General features: G+C 31.6%; 3 protein-coding genes across 3 annotated transcripts; 1 reads left to right on the forward strand and 2 right to left on the reverse strand.

Moving 5' to 3' along the window:
- Positions 1 to 3,706: 3,706 nt before the first annotated feature.
- On the forward strand, positions 3,707 to 4,132 carry HELRODRAFT_176148 (hypothetical protein; the record flags this gene model as incomplete). Its single annotated transcript, XM_009023469.1, has 1 exon — positions 3,707 to 4,132. The coding sequence occupies one exon, from the start codon at positions 3,707 to 3,709 to the stop codon at positions 4,130 to 4,132; it is 426 nt and encodes a 141-aa protein (XP_009021717.1).
- Positions 4,133 to 4,708: 576 nt separating this feature from the next.
- Positions 4,709 to 6,113, reverse strand: HELRODRAFT_176149 (hypothetical protein; the record flags this gene model as incomplete). The annotated part of the gene is made up of 5 exons (XM_009023470.1): positions 4,709 to 5,167; positions 5,371 to 5,485; positions 5,547 to 5,773; positions 5,862 to 5,914; positions 6,050 to 6,113. The coding sequence occupies 5 exons, from the start codon at positions 6,111 to 6,113 to the stop codon at positions 4,709 to 4,711; spliced, it is 918 nt and encodes a 305-aa protein (XP_009021718.1).
- A 3,977-nt stretch (positions 6,114 to 10,090) lies between these two features.
- On the reverse strand, positions 10,091 to 10,303 carry HELRODRAFT_83265 (hypothetical protein; the record flags this gene model as incomplete). The annotated part of the gene is made up of 1 exon (XM_009023471.1): positions 10,091 to 10,303. A coding segment is annotated over one exon (213 nt), but the record flags the coding sequence as incomplete, so codon positions are not given.
- Positions 10,304 to 15,997: the final 5,694 nt, after the last annotated feature.

Here is a 15,997-nt window from a genome sequence, read left to right on the forward strand (position 1 = left end):
AACAATGCTCCAGTTTAGTCGATGAAACTGGAGTTAAGGTTGCCAAAGTTCAAAAAGCGAAAATGTCAATTTTCACTTGTAAGTTGATTTTAAAATTGATAGAACAATTGGACATTTGTTTAAATAAATAAATAGTACCATCTTCTTTTAATTGATTAAATTTATCATTGCAATGTAAATTATATAACCTATCTTGCATTTGTAAATTTTAGGTGTAGGTTTGTTATATGATAGTTAATATTTTGTATCAATCTTGTTAAACAATTTCAAAAGGTTATTGGATATACAAAGATTGAATTTATCACTCACTCATTGATTTTTTTATTTTTGCTAACAACTTTTTCACAATCATATTTAACGCTGATGTTGCTTTATGAAACACAAAAATCATAAGATTTTTTACGTTTAATCAACTTGTATATTTTATTCACTAATTTTATAGCATTATGTTCTACAAAGCATTTTTTACCCCAGTTGCAAATCTATTTGACGGACGCACAGAAGGATTTTTTGATTTTAAGAAAGGTGGCAAAGAATATTGTCGATTTGTCGTCTTATTTCAAAAATGTAAATTAATTTATCTGTAACACTGCCAATTGATCACCCTTTTTAAGAAAATCCGCGGCCTCTATCTTTCATAGCAAAGCATCTTATTTTTTAACTTTAAATAATAATTTGGTGTCAAAAATGTAAAAATAAAAGGTCATACCTTTGTTAATTTAAAATTACAAAAAAATTATAATTTTTGGTGTTATAAAAACATTTACAGCAATCACATAAACTAAAATATTGAAAAACTAGAAGTCAAATGATATTTTATCAATTTATCTATTTCAATCTATATAATTTTACAGATAAATCTATCCAAGCTAATTTAAAGCTTACTAGAAACATAGGAGCTCTGTTAACTATCTCTGGAGCAATCACAATTGGATTAGGAATAGCAGGAATTATTTTTTACCATTTAGGAAGAAACGACTCAACAAATTTACCTTGGTGCAAAAACCCTCATGCCGAACAAAACTCAGTTACAAAAACGCTTTTGAGCTCCAGTCCTTCAATCAACTATGCCGCTAGTGGAGCCGGTTTTCTCGGAGTATCCGTTAGTCTATTTAATAAGTTATTGATTCATGTTCAATATATTTTGTTTAGTAATATCTTAAGCATTAACTGTGCTGAAGTAAAGTCATGGCCTACTTTTTTCAAGTTAATTAATTATTATACTGGTGTACAGTAAATTTGAATAAATATGCAATATATATGGAGTATAAAAAATAAAATGGTTTATTTCCAACAATGTTTTCAATAGATGTAAAAAAGGAAAGATCTAGACAACTTTGACGGAGGGTTCTATAAACTGGAAATTTTTTTTAAAATGGCCAAAATTACTTTGCGATTTTTTTATCACCCAATTTTCTGTCAATTTTCCTTTTTAAAACGGTGTTTTTGTGTAAAAAATTTGTTTTAATGTTTAAAATTTATAAATAATATACCTTAGCTAAATTTTTGAAAAATTACAATAAAATTATTTTTGACCGTTAACAACGGAGAGGCCCGCGGTTCTTTTATAAATCCGCTACTGGATAGCAACTTAAAACTTAAACAAAGCCTGCTATTAAAAATGGGTTATGCAATTATAATATAAAAATGAAATATCAACATCTTCAGCGATAAAAAAAATATATTTAACAATACCATTTTTCAACAAATCAAACTAGTATCAGTTTTGATTTCTCTAATACATTCTTTAAATTAAAATTTTGCGCTTGATTTGTCCTAAAAGGAAGCAAGCTTTTTCTGTTTTTTTAATTTTGAACTCATAACAGCCTTTTAGAAATTTTTCATACCTTTTATAAATTTTAAAATTTGCACAGATTCGAGTTAAAGCATTGAAATATAATATTTTGATTGTTAGAGCATGTCGTTGCAAAATAATTCAGTTAAATTTGTTTCGGATTCTAAATAAACATCAGTTTAATAAAAAAAATTTTTCAGACTCTAATGGTTGGAATACTTACGATGTTTTTATTCAAATTATACGGAACACTGGTAAGTAAAAAACCAGATTTATCAGAAAAATATAACATTAATAGTTTATCAGAAAAATATAACATTAATAGTTTAATACGATTATATTTTCAGTCCTATGCTGCCATGTACATGTCTTTCATCAACATTGGAATTATGCCAGTTATGGCTATATTAGCTATTTTAAGTTTCATAATGGTTAGACTTTGTGGCATTACACATTGTTATAACCGCGAGAATGATCGAATTTTGCTATATTAGTTATTATTCAATTGTTGTATCTTTAATTGTAAAATTGGACTATAAATATGCCCTCGACAGTCGAGGAGTCAAGGAGGTTTCGAGAAGAGAAAGCGAAGTCGTAAATGTGATTTATGTAGTTACTTAGATTGGTTATTGTTTCTATCACTGTTGGTATTCAAATAAACGTTCAACAAAGTTTGCGTTTGAAGCAATTCTGTTCATCTATTGGAAAGCTTGAACATACGGATAAGCGAATCTTGACTATCGTTAGAAGCTAAAACACTGGTGTTGAAAATTATTATAAAAGTTATAACATCGTTGTTTGTGTTTACGAAAATTTACGGTTATAACATTGGTATCAGAAATGGGATTTTTGATAGATCAACATTTTCTGCAGTAAAAATGCCAGCACTAGATGAACTCAATACAACTAGTCTGAGGAAAGAACTACGACAAAGAAACCTCGACTTGAAAGGAGTTTTGACAAAAAATAATTAATTTTTGTCTCCAGATTTTGCACTTATTAGGTTTCAATTAAAATTTTTTAAATGTGGCTTTAGTGTTGTCCAACAGGTCCAAGGACTTTTACTCAAATCTGGAAGATTTCCACTGAAAGTAGGAAAGTTATCGTATTTTTTAAATTTTTTACCAGAGCGGCAGAACCACTTTCTAAATTAGTCTTATTTAGCTTTGCCAAAGTGTTAGGAAGAGTTACTGAACATGCTAAACATTTGCCAGTTTTCTGTGGGATAAGAGTGTAGCCATCCGGACTCTTACCATCCTGAGCTGAAACTTATGTTCTTTCCAGCTAACCTGCAAAACATGCCTGGGTGGGTGATTAAATTTATTGGCGAATTTGAGCACTTGTAATTGAAAGACTTATAAACTATCAAGCCAAGTCTGAAAACTATGGCCATACTAATATTTTTGTCATCAAGTCTGGTAGACCAAAACTTGAGTCTGCCACAACTTACGGGACTAGAAACAGCCAATAAATAGGCAATGTTTGGAGGATTAGAACAGGAAGTCAAGAGTGTGTGAAAAGAGATTGTGTAACTCGTCAAATAATCTATTTTGAGTGAATTTTTCTCAAACCAAAGTTTGTTTAGCAATCGTGGAATTTTTCGGTAAGGCCAATTGTAAGTCAAGTGTAAGTGTAAGTGTATGTATGTATGTATGTATGTATGTATGTATGTATGTATGTATGTATGTATGTATGTATGTATGTGTGTGTGTGTGTGTGTGTGTGTGTGTGTGTGTGTGTGTGTGTGTGTATGTATGTATGTATGTATGTATGTATGTATGTATGTATGTATGTATGTATGTATGTATGTATGTATGTATGTATGTTAAAACCAAAACATGATGAGTGACACTGAACCGTCAAACATCAAGTAACAAATGGATTAACACTTTGATTTGTCGTTAATTGCACATGTCGGCATTCAGTTGGATATTTTCAAGCACACAGACACGCAGGAACCGCTGCAACAAGCACGAAATGTGGTTAGTTGCGAAAAACAGTTCCCTGCTGTCGCCTGATCTGACGCTGATCATTTTGCATATTTCCTTAAGAAATTTAAGGGTGTTGGAGTCCATCGGGCCAAGAACCTCAATGCATATTGGCAAGAATTCCATCGAGGGGAGGGCGTTCCCATATTTTTTCATTTTCTCGTCCGCTGCCCTGGCCGCGGCCAAACCGCATTCTTTACTTGTCAGGTTTACGTATCGTTCGGCGAGGGTGCCAGGGACCGTAACATCCCACGCCAAACATCTGCCAGCTCTCCAAGGTATTATCGTGCATCCGTCCGGGCGCCTACCATCATGCGTTGGAGCCTTGGAGAAGAGCCGACAAATGTAATCGTTTAGCGCTGAGTGACGTAGTTGACGGCCCCCACCCAGACGATGTATGTATGTATGTATGTATGTATGTATGTATGTATGTATGTATGTATGTATGTATGTATGTATGTATATATGTATGTATGTATGTATGTATGTATGTATGTATGTAGATATGTATGTTTTTATGTATATATGTATGTTTGTATGTTTGTATGTATGTACGTATGTATTAGGGTACCTCTCAAAAACGAAGATAAAAATTTTTATCTTCCCACCCCTGAAATGTGTTCCTTATATGAAAAAAGTAACAACTACAAAATGTTAATGTATTATATTGATATTTACTGGTAGCTCAACAAAATAATCTTTACAAGCCAAATTTCATCATAATAACGTTAACACACTTACAGAAAATGTTCCGCTATGATTTCATATTGTCTAGTATTTACTTTCTTCTTGCAGCAATAATAGTAGACTTTTTTGGAGTTGGGAAGTCTTTGCGATGTTTCTTTATTACTTGTAACAAATACTGCTTCTGGTCTTCGTTATTTGTTACAACTCTGTTGAACTCCTGAATTAAGGCCACTACTCTCTAGGCGGCATCATTGACAACTTTCAAACTTTTTACTTTCCGTTGACCAATAATGTAGTCATTGTCAGTGTTCCACATGTCCGGACTACTGCTCAAAAAATTTTGTGGTATATCCAAAGCAGTGAATCTTTGCCTGGTACGTTGCGATACGAAGTCCGAAAGCCGTTTCTGTGATATTGTGGGCTGGAATGTAATGCGTCGTAAAGGTTGATCAGTTGTTGCCTTGTCCAGTGCCGCAACTATGGCTGACTTCGTCTCAAATGAAACTTCTGAGTCAAAGAATGCTAAGCCGATCAATACTTCATTCAAGTACCATAAATGACCAGAGAATGACTTCAACGCAACATTAGCAACAGCTTCATTTGTTTTCTTGTAGCTTTCTAACTCCCGAAACAGAAGCAAGTCATTGTTTGGAGCAGATGAAGCACATGGAGAGGTAAACCAGGACTTTATGTACACCTTCAGTACAAAAGTGTTGAAGTGGCCAATAGATGTCAATTCACTGGTAGTTAATCTGAATTGTGAACGAAACAGGTAAATTTTGAGGCTGTAAATCAATTTTCCCATTCATTTTGCGTGATGGCAAACTCCAGGAGCCCGAATGCTTATGTCTTCACTATGCTGTGCTCCAAGAAACAAAAGCGATAAATGAAGAAGCTCACGATGATCAACTCTGGTTGAAACTGTGTAAGTTGATGCTGAATGAAGTGAATGAGGTCATTTTTGACTGATATGAGAACCGATGCCATGTAATCCACATCCAGTTCATTTTCAAACCTAGTTTTGTCAATTGAATGTGTGATGTCTACATGCCAAGCTGATTAGTTCCCTGTCATACTTCTTTTCCAGAATAACACATGCACCAGCTTTTACTCTTGTATTGCTGGCTGTGGTATCGAAACATTGTGAATGTAGATCCTTTATTTTAGAGATGATGTGACAGTCTTTACAAACTGGAATGCGTGCCTTGTCCCAAAACTGGACGACTTTTTTGGTAGTAACTGCGGCACTATAAGGAATAGAATGCAAATCTTTCTGATGAAGATGAAAGATACGTTGTAACACCTGTCGTTTGGAAGGAAGTTGTCAACCGTTCATTGTTGCGACAGTTCTCCCAATTAGCCAAATGCCACGTTTTTTAGATGAATCAAACTTCTGGTCTGCCATCAGGTAATAACGGTAACAAAATATTGCACAGTGAACGTTCTACAAGTGATCAAAATTATACAGCTTAAATTTAACAGTTTTTCGAATACAAATTATCAACAACATATCACCGGTAACCCTTAATATAATGACACCAAAATTTGCACAGTTTATAAACTTCATATTAGGAACAACTTTTGGGGGTGGGACCATAAAAATATTTTTTAAAAATTTTGACTATTGAACTGAGAGGCACCATAGTGTGTATGTATGTATGTACCTATTTATATATGAATACATGCATATTTGTGTGTTTGTGAGCAATTTATAAATTGTGCCTATTTGAATAAAAATTCATAACCAATAATAAATTTCATCCGTAATATTTTTACTAATAAATTAGACCTTCCCAGATTTTGGCACTCCTTCTTGTCTTCCTTTGACAGTTGTTAATGCTGGGGTTGTATTGTTTTCGGTAATTCCTCTGGCCTTGCTGTTTACAATTTACTTCAAAATGAAAAAACTTTTCAAACAAATTCGAGAAGATGTTAGTTTTTTAAATACTATTATAATATTTTTAAAATTCTAATAAAAATTAATAAAATAAATCAATGTTTCCTTTTTGTCGCCAAAAATTGAGCTGATTTGCATTTTTCTATTAATGTTCTACAATTTTTTCTAAATTTTCTTCATTACCCAGCTTTTTTTGACATTATTGCGAATTGGTGCTTGAGGTGTTTTGTAGCTAAAATTTTAGTACAAAAATACGTTGTTATAAATTTAAATGATTATCTATTTGCTTTCTCACGTATGAAATAAATAAAAAAAACTTTTTCCGACAATAAGAAATATTTCATGCCCAGGCCTGCATATTTTTTTATGTTATACCGAAGTGTGTGTGCCATTCAGGCGGTTTGCGCAATTTGTGCTAATTCTGATTTGTTTTTAGTTTGACCTAAACTGAACTGTGAAGGCAAGGCAAGTCAGAAAGTATGTGTACGTGCACAGTCAAACTGCACAGTTTAAAACAAATTTCATCAATCCATACATGTTGCTAGCTCAACATGTTGCTAGCTCAACAATCTTATTTTATTATTTTATTTTAAATATTCTTACTATACTTAATATAATATATATGAATGTATAACAGATTAAAAACAATCATTTTGTCTGATTTCATTGAAACCTACAGTTTGTTCCGTATGGGCCCTATACACAATGCTTGCCTGCTTTGGCAAATATTCGCGAGTTTGTGTGAACGTAATTTTTGCCTACACACGTCAGTGTGGTAGCACAATTCCAACAACAGTGGATTCCAAAAAAATGTTGCTGACGATCGATTTTATCAAAGTTGATAATATGCTTTCAAAATGAAATCTATTGCTGCCGAGTCAGGATTCAAAATCTCAATAAAAATTTTATCAAAGCTATAACTACATTTTGCGCTGGTCAAAAACATTGGGAAATCTTAATGGAATCCTCTATGAAATTTTTAGGAAATTTAGTCCAGCAATTGCCAACAAATAAAAATTAATTTGGATGGAGAAAACATCAAGTCCTCTATACCCTCCCCGCTTTAGCAAGATACACGGAAAAACACCACAAGAGTTTATTGTCGTGATCACAAGCTGGTCGAAATTATGCGCTCCTGTCAATTACTTGCAAATTTGATCAGATGATATATCATATATCATCACTATTCAACAACCTACGACCTGACATCGCCATCCTTCATGGACACGACATAAAGATTCTGGAGTTACAATTGTTTGCCATGAGACTGATCTAAAATCTTCCAGGCAATACAAGAAAAATAAATATTCTGATAATTTGTATCGCTGTTTAAACGAAAATTATAAAAACTGCACAATAATTGTAAAAAAAAACAAGGTTTTTATAACAATTTTAATTTAACATTTGTTTAAAATTGTATTGCCGATTTCTTTTAATGATGAATTGATAAACACTATTTTAAGGTTATCATATGGCATTTACTGTGATAGAAACAAAATGGGATAAAAAATTAAATATATTTCAACCATATATATAGAATATATATATATATGCTATATTCTATATATATATAAATATATATGATTTTAACTCTCTAAATTTTTCTCCGCGATGAGAAAATAGTCTATTTCTTCTGTTTTAATCATTTTGATTAATTTTTGTAAAAATAAATGATGTTAGTTTTATTATAATTATATTAAATTATTAATATTATAATATAAAATTATTATTAATATTAAATGATGTTAGTTTTATTATAATTATATTAAATTATTAATATTGTAATATACAATTATTATTATTATTTTGTCTCTAACCGCGACTTTAAATTTCTCAAATCTATCAAAATAAATCACATTGAATATGAACATGCGTTGCACGTGATAGGCGGTGCTCGTTTTGCATCCGTACTCAGTCAATGCAACAGCAGAAACGGGCGTCCTAAATACTACACTATTTTGTTGCTCATCAATTTTTTTAACATGATATATGACGATATATGATGAAAATAAAGACAACAAAAAATAAATAAAAAATTCAATATTAACTTGTGTCGTGAAGAGCGATTACAAATTACGGTAGGGTTAAGAATAAAACTGATGACGACGATGATGATAAAAATAAAATAAATAAATAAATAATATTAATTTCAGTTATAAAATTTTTTAATAATTAAACATAATAACGAATGTTAAAATAATAGCAGAAAGATAGTACCCGGGGTTCGGTCAAAAATATAATATTTAAATTTGCATCATCTGATTCGGGTCACATTAAATACTGTATGTTAACAGTGTTTATCCATTCATCATTTAAAGAGATCGGCATTAAAACTTTAAACAAAGACAGATCAAAATTCTTATTTCAACGGTGTTTAAAATTATTGGACAATGCTTATAATTGTGAATCAAACAACATTGTAGACTACTGGAATATTTCTTTCTATTGTATTGTCTGGAGAACTATAGATTGGTTTCGTGTAACACATTTAGTTCTAATATCTCTACTTTGTTTTTTTGAAAGATGGCGATGCAGGTTGTAAGAGGTTGAATATTTGTGATATAGGGCAAATGTTTTCTGACTCAAAATCTGCGGATATGAGACAGTTGCAAGACCGCATACTTTCAACAATCTAGTGGTTTGGTCTCACTACCACAGACATGGAATTAAAATTAGAAATGACGTGTTTATTTGTCCGACAAATGCTAAAAAAGCATAAATGCCTCATCGAAACAAATTTGCATTTGCTGGACTAAGTATTTACTAGCAAATTTGCAGAAAATTCTCATAACATTTTTGATGTCTTTGACTAGCGAGATAGGTGATCGGCTTTGATAAAATTTTTTATTTTTGAAATTAAAGAAACTTGATTTTGCAACGAGAGAACAAGATTAAAATATTATTCTATTTGTTTTTGTTTCAATCGGTTGAAAAATGATTTTAAATGGCATGATTTTGAAAACGTATTAACAATTCCCTTGATGATAGACAATGTATGGACACCCTCGAAACTGGCTGCCACACAACGCGCTGACGAGGACCTACAATTCGTCATCAGGTAAAAGAAAGCCGGCAACCACATTATGCAAACATTGATATCTAGGTACAAAAACGTATGTTCTCAAAAAATGCACGGGTGACCGTCAAGAAAATACCTTGAAGTCAACTAAACCCTAGATAGGATTTAAAAAAGTTTTATTGGATCTGCGCCCGTGAAGACTTAGAGAGCTGGGACCGGAATCGCACCACGTGTGCGGCAGCAAAAGAACCCAGGAAAAGGTATCATACGCCAATGATTGTAAACTACTATTTGGAACCAACTGGGGTCAGGATAAAGAAACACAGATACAAACGAAAAAAAACAATATCCAGGCCGGTGATAGAACACGCTTGCAGTGGCGTTTCGACTATAAAATTCAATCTTAGCAAATTTCTTATTGGCGTTCCTTGACCAAAAAAAAATTCAAATTCTTCTTTGATCAATCCAAAACTAAACTCAATTTTTTTATTGTAAAAAACATGCTAACAATAAAAAAAAGCAAATTATACAAATACAAAAAAATCCTACTCCGGTCACATAAAAAAGTAAATTGTCAAAAATTGTAACAAAAACCATGTTTTTAGACAATAAAAAAAGCAAATATTTTAGTTCTATTTATATTTCAGCTTTTCTGGCTTTTGCTGAAGCAAACTCGTTGATTATCTCTTCAAAATTTAAACCATTTATTTCATTTTCTTCACTTTTCTGGCTTTTGCAGAGGCAAGCTCGTTGATTATCTCTATAAAATTTAAACCATTCATTTCATTTTCTTCAATACTTGTCAATGCCAAGTTGCACAATCGCTGTTGACTTATTGTAGCTCTTAAGTAACATAATATTAATTTTAACTTACTGAATGATAGCTGACAAGTAGCAGTGGACATACTTATAGTTAGTCAAACTTGAAGAGCAACTCGTAAATTAGGAAAAACGCTTTGGTCTTCGTATTCAATTATAAATTTAAGAAGATCTTCTGACGTTAAAATTTTTTGTTTCACGTGCAGATAGTAGCGTTTTGTAATGAAATATTTAAAAATACGATTCAGTACCATCAATATCTGAATTGTAGAACTCCGATAAATGTAAGCGTTGTATTTTCAAGTTATCATTTTTTTTTATTATATAATAAATTTTTTAATCTAGAGTGATTCCGAATTTTTGATCAGCTTCATTTAGTCGTCCAAACCTGTCACTAATTTCTAAATTTACTCTTTCCACAGCACTTTTCATAATTCTTCGTAGTTCTTCCTCGGCATTCAAGCCAACGTCTCTTCATATTATTCCAGGAATCGTTTATTATTTCTTCTCGTTCGTTATTCCCACCTCGTATTGTTTGCACAGGTTTTTTTTTCCGTTTCAATACATTCATAAACAATCATTTTGTCATTAAATAACTGACTTTTAAGAGCTTCAATAACATTGGTTGCGTCATAAAAATTTATTTTAGGATCCTGTAGCCTCTTTTGAACACAGTCAATGGATTTCAAAACTCCAATGTTGTTTCAATAATGTTTATATTTTATATACTTCGAATTTTGCCAATTGTTATAATTCAAGCTTTTGATTTTATTTTTTAAAATAAAATCAAAAAACTTGAAAGCGTGCCTACTTCTTGTTAAAATATTTAAATTGGTGATTGAAAATTATACAAAAACTAATAAGATAAGGTGCGTTGAGAAAAAAATGTGCCTGTAAACAAAAACTTATTCATTTAGGCGTCTTATTACCATAGACCACTAGGTTATATTTATTTCCAAATCATGCACTCACAGACCGATATATTATGGCTAAATAGAGAATTTTGAACAAAATATTTGTTTTAAAACTTATTTAATTTTGCTTAAATGTGAATTGAAGTGAATTTTCTGAGGTGGAGCATGTTAAAAAATGGTCTGATCTTTTTGCAAAAAAAGTTGATTTAGTTCAGTTGCCAGTTCAGTTGCTTCCACTGATTCAAAAATTAACATTTGTAATGAAAAGAATGCAAGAAAAAATAACATCATTGTCTTCAATCTTGTGGGAAACAGTCATTTCTCGAAAGCAAAAGTTAAGGAGATAATGTCTGGCCTTTTTAAGGCTTTGCTACCTGAAACTGATATTAGCAAGGAGATATCAGACTGTTTTAGATTGGGTAAATTAACTGGAGAAAACCAAAGACCCAGGCCACTTTTAATTAAGTTGAGTGGCTACTCTATTAGGAACCAAATATTGGAAAGTTGCTTCAAGTTAAAAGATAATACATTTTTCAAAAAAGTTATAATTTCTCATGACCTGATTAGAGAGGATAGAGAAGAATGCAAGAAATTAATATCTGAAAAAAAGAATAGTATATCTTCAACAGAAGACATCAACAAATTTGTTTTTTTTATAAAGGGCCATCCAGGTGATTTTTATGCTGTGGCTCGTAGAAAGAAAAATTTTCAGTTGGGAACAAGTCGTATGCAATGTGTAGGATGCGTGGTTTGCACGTGTATTCATATACGCTGTGTGTGTTTGTCGTTGAAACCTCAAAAGAGAGAGAGTAACCTTTAACCTTTATTTACTCAACAGTAATCAATGATTTTATGATTTTGTATGCAAATGTGGATACTTTGACAAACAAATTTGTGGAATTAAAGTTTTTATTAGATTCTTGCAAAAAAGCTCCCAAGTTAATTTTTTTAAATGAAGTTAATCCTAAATATTACAAAATCCCACCAAGTCTATCTGAGTTTCAATTAAATGGACACCAGGTAATTTCAAAAGGTTTTGCTGTCAAGGATAGTCGTGGTTTGCTGGTTTATTTCTGTAATGATCTTCCCATCACTGAATTAATTTTATCATAATCATTTCACGATATATCTGTGTTCAGCTGTCTTCGAAACTAATAAAATTAAATGTTCTGTCTCTGTGTCGTAGTCCTGAAAGCTTTGACTTAAACAATATTTTATTATTACAGCTGGTTGATTGATTTTTAAAGTTGCCTGGTTTTCATCTTATACTTGGTGATTTTAATTTACCGGATATCAATTGGGGTTTTCAAGGTTCAACAGGCCCACCTGCAGGAATAGATAATATGTTTTTAAATTTAATCAATGATAATTTTTTGAAACAGCATATTGATCAACCCACCAGAGCTTGTGGTACACAGCAGTCCCACATTTTGGACTTGGTAATCACTGATGTGGATATCATCAAAAACATATCCTGTTTGGCACCAGAGGGAGCGGGTGACCACTCTGTTCTTTCTATGGAGGTATGTGGCTTCCATGCGGTAAAACATTCGGATATTAAAAAATTCTGTTACGACAGTGGAGATTATTATAATTTAAATGTCGACTTTAATAATGCTCTGCCCGCATTACTTGATTTGCATCCTGGATCGTTGGTTGAAGCGCTTTGGACCTCGTTTAGAAATTTAATTCTTGGTTTAACTGCAAAGTACGTCCCATAAAGAAAAATCTGTAAAAAGCGTACGTTTAAAATGACTCCGGAATTACGTTTGTTAATAAAGCTGAAACATGTCTCATGGAAACAAATTTACAGATATGGCAGCAATTGTTGGGATTTGTTCAGGTCGTTGAGAGACAGGATAATCAATTTTTCTCACTAAAGTTTTTTTGGTGAAGATTTAGTTTATTAAAATTCAAAATAAACTTATATATATATATATATTATATATATATATATATATATATTATAAATATATATATATATATATATATCAAAAATTCAACACTACTTTCAACATTGTTCAACTTTTTTATATTTTTTTTTAATTTATTAATTTCAGAGAAATTAGACATTTTATTGTTTTTTTTTTTAAAAAAATTTATTAAATAAATTTGCAAATAGCTATTTCGAGTTATAAATAACTCATCTTCAGTGCATTATATATAAGGTATGTAAGATATTTGATATAAAGGAACAAGTAATTATTAATTTATATAAATTATTTAATTAAAACAGAAAATCAATAAAATAAATTTAATAACTATAAACAATATAAAACGCGATTTTTAAAAATTTTAACGGCAAGATTGTTTATATTATGGTTGTTAAGGTAAATATCAACGCTCAGCCGAGAAGCGCGAATTAATTTATTTAATTAACTACTTATTATTAATATTATTTTGACAATATTTAAAAACGTTATTATTATTATTATTAACGTTATTATTAATATTATCATCGCTGTGGTTCTTCTTGCTTCTTGTGATGATGTTCTATTTGCAAGTGATATTTGCGCTGTGGGTTGTGGCGCTGGTATCTACAGTGTTGGCACTGTTGTTGTTGATGCTGTTGTTGTTGTTGTTGATGTTGGTGTTGGTGTTGTTGATGTTGTTGTTAGGGTTGTCACTATTGATGATGTTCCAATTGCAACTGATATTTGCGCTGTGGGTTGTAGCATAGGTATCTAAGGTGTTGGCACTGTTGTTGTTGTTGTTATTATTGATGTTGTTGTTGTTGTTGGTGTTGTTGATGTTCTTAAAGTTATCACTATTGGTATGATTGTTGTTTACATCATCAATATTGTTGGTGATAACATTGTTATAATTATTGCTGTTGTCGTAATTGTTGTTGTTATAATTATAATGATTGTTGTTTTTATTTAGTAGTCTATTTGAAGGTAGAATGTTGTTAGACTGTACTTGAATGTTCATGGAGGGATTTTTGTTTTGTATGAAAATTGATTCAACTATTTTCAGGTTTGTGATGTTGTTATTGCAATAAACTATTTACGTGTTATTTAACATTTGTCGTGTTAAAGTGATGTTATGCTGTTGTTGATAATGTTGTTTAATTGCTCCATCTTGTAGATGCATGGTCAAACGTCTTGACAATGTGGTAGTTGTCATTCCAATATATGAAGCATTGTTGCGGGGCAAAAATTCACCGACGGAGCATTTATATTCATATATTAGATGACTTTGTTGTAGTTGAGTGGTTGCAGGAAGGCAATTACTTTTCATGATTAGTTGGGATGTTTTCAAATTTTGATAGTAAATTCGAAGAACAACTTTATTAATTGGATTTGACGCTACTACGTTTCTGCGTATTATTCCTTTTAAAATTCTTTCATCTTCTTTATACGCCATTGAAAAGGTATTTTTGTAGTAAAATATTATCTTATTTTTGTCATTCATTTTGTTGTTGATTTGGTTTCTAATGATACGGCTGTTGTTGTTGCTGTTGTTGATGTTATTGTTGTTGTTATTGTTATTACTGTTTGTGGTGAGGCTTGTGATGCTGTTATTATCAAAGTTATTAGACGTGGTGGAGGGGTTGCCATTATCTTCCTGTTCATTGTTGTTTGGAACGTTGTTGGTAATTGCATTATTTTGATGTATATTTTGTGCATTTTCATGATATTTTTTGGTTAATCTATTTATGACTTGATCAATTTGTTTCAAAGAGTAATTATTGTTCACGAGAAGTTTTTTTTATTCTTAATAATTCTGAGTTGATGAGTGTATAATCAGACCAATGTTAAAACGCTCTGTTAACTAAAGAAAATATAACACTATTTTTATATTGTTCTGAGGTCTCGCTTTTACCATTAAGACAAAATCCCAAGTTGGTGTCTTTTACATAAACTTGCGTTTGAAAACCAATGTCATTTCTGGTTATCAGGACATCCAAAAATGGTAGCTGTTTATTATTTTCAATTTCATGGGTAAAGGAAACAACTGAGTTGGATTTAAATTCATCAACTAGGTCCATCAAGTTTTTTTCATTTTCTACTATAATGAACGTATCATCAACATATCTTACATATATTTCGGGTTTGAGATGTGGTTTCTTTTGGAAAACAGTTTCTTCTAAATATCCCATGTAGAAGTTTGCAAACATCACTCCTAGAGGGGAGCCCATGGCTACACCATTGACCTGCTGATACATTTTTCCATCAGGAGTATAGAAAGGAGCTTTTTTTGTGCAGATTTGAAGTAACTGTTTTAGCAGATGATGAATGTTCGCACCGCAACAATGCTTCATATAATGAAATGACAACTACCACATTGTCAAGACATTTGACCATGCATCTACAAGATGGAGCAATTAAACAACATTTTCAACAACAGCATAACATCACTTTAACACGACAAATGTTAAATAACACGTAAATAGTTTATTGCAATAACAACATCACAAACCTGAAAATAGTTGAATCAATTTTCATACAAAACAAAAATCCCTCCATGAACATTCAAGTACAGTCTAACAACATTCTACCTTCAAATAGACTACTAAATAAAAACAACAATCATTATAATTATAACAACAACAATTACGACAACAGCAATAATTATAACAATGTTATCACCAACAATATTGATGATGTAAACAACAATCATACCAATAGTGACAACTTTAACAACAGCATCAACAACACCAACAACAACAACAACAACATCAACAATAACAACAACAACAGTGCCAACACCTTAGATACCAATGCTACAACCCACAGCGCAAATATCAGTTGCAATTGGAACATCATCAATAGTGACAACCCTAACAACAACATCAACAACACCAACACCAACATCAACAACAACAACAACAGCATCAACAACAACAGTGCCAACACTGTAGATACCAGCGCCACA

Source organism: Helobdella robusta (genome assembly GCF_000326865.2).
Source record: "Helobdella robusta unplaced genomic scaffold HELROscaffold_36, whole genome shotgun sequence".
Lineage (NCBI taxonomy): Eukaryota > Metazoa > Annelida > Clitellata > Rhynchobdellida > Glossiphoniidae > Helobdella > Helobdella robusta.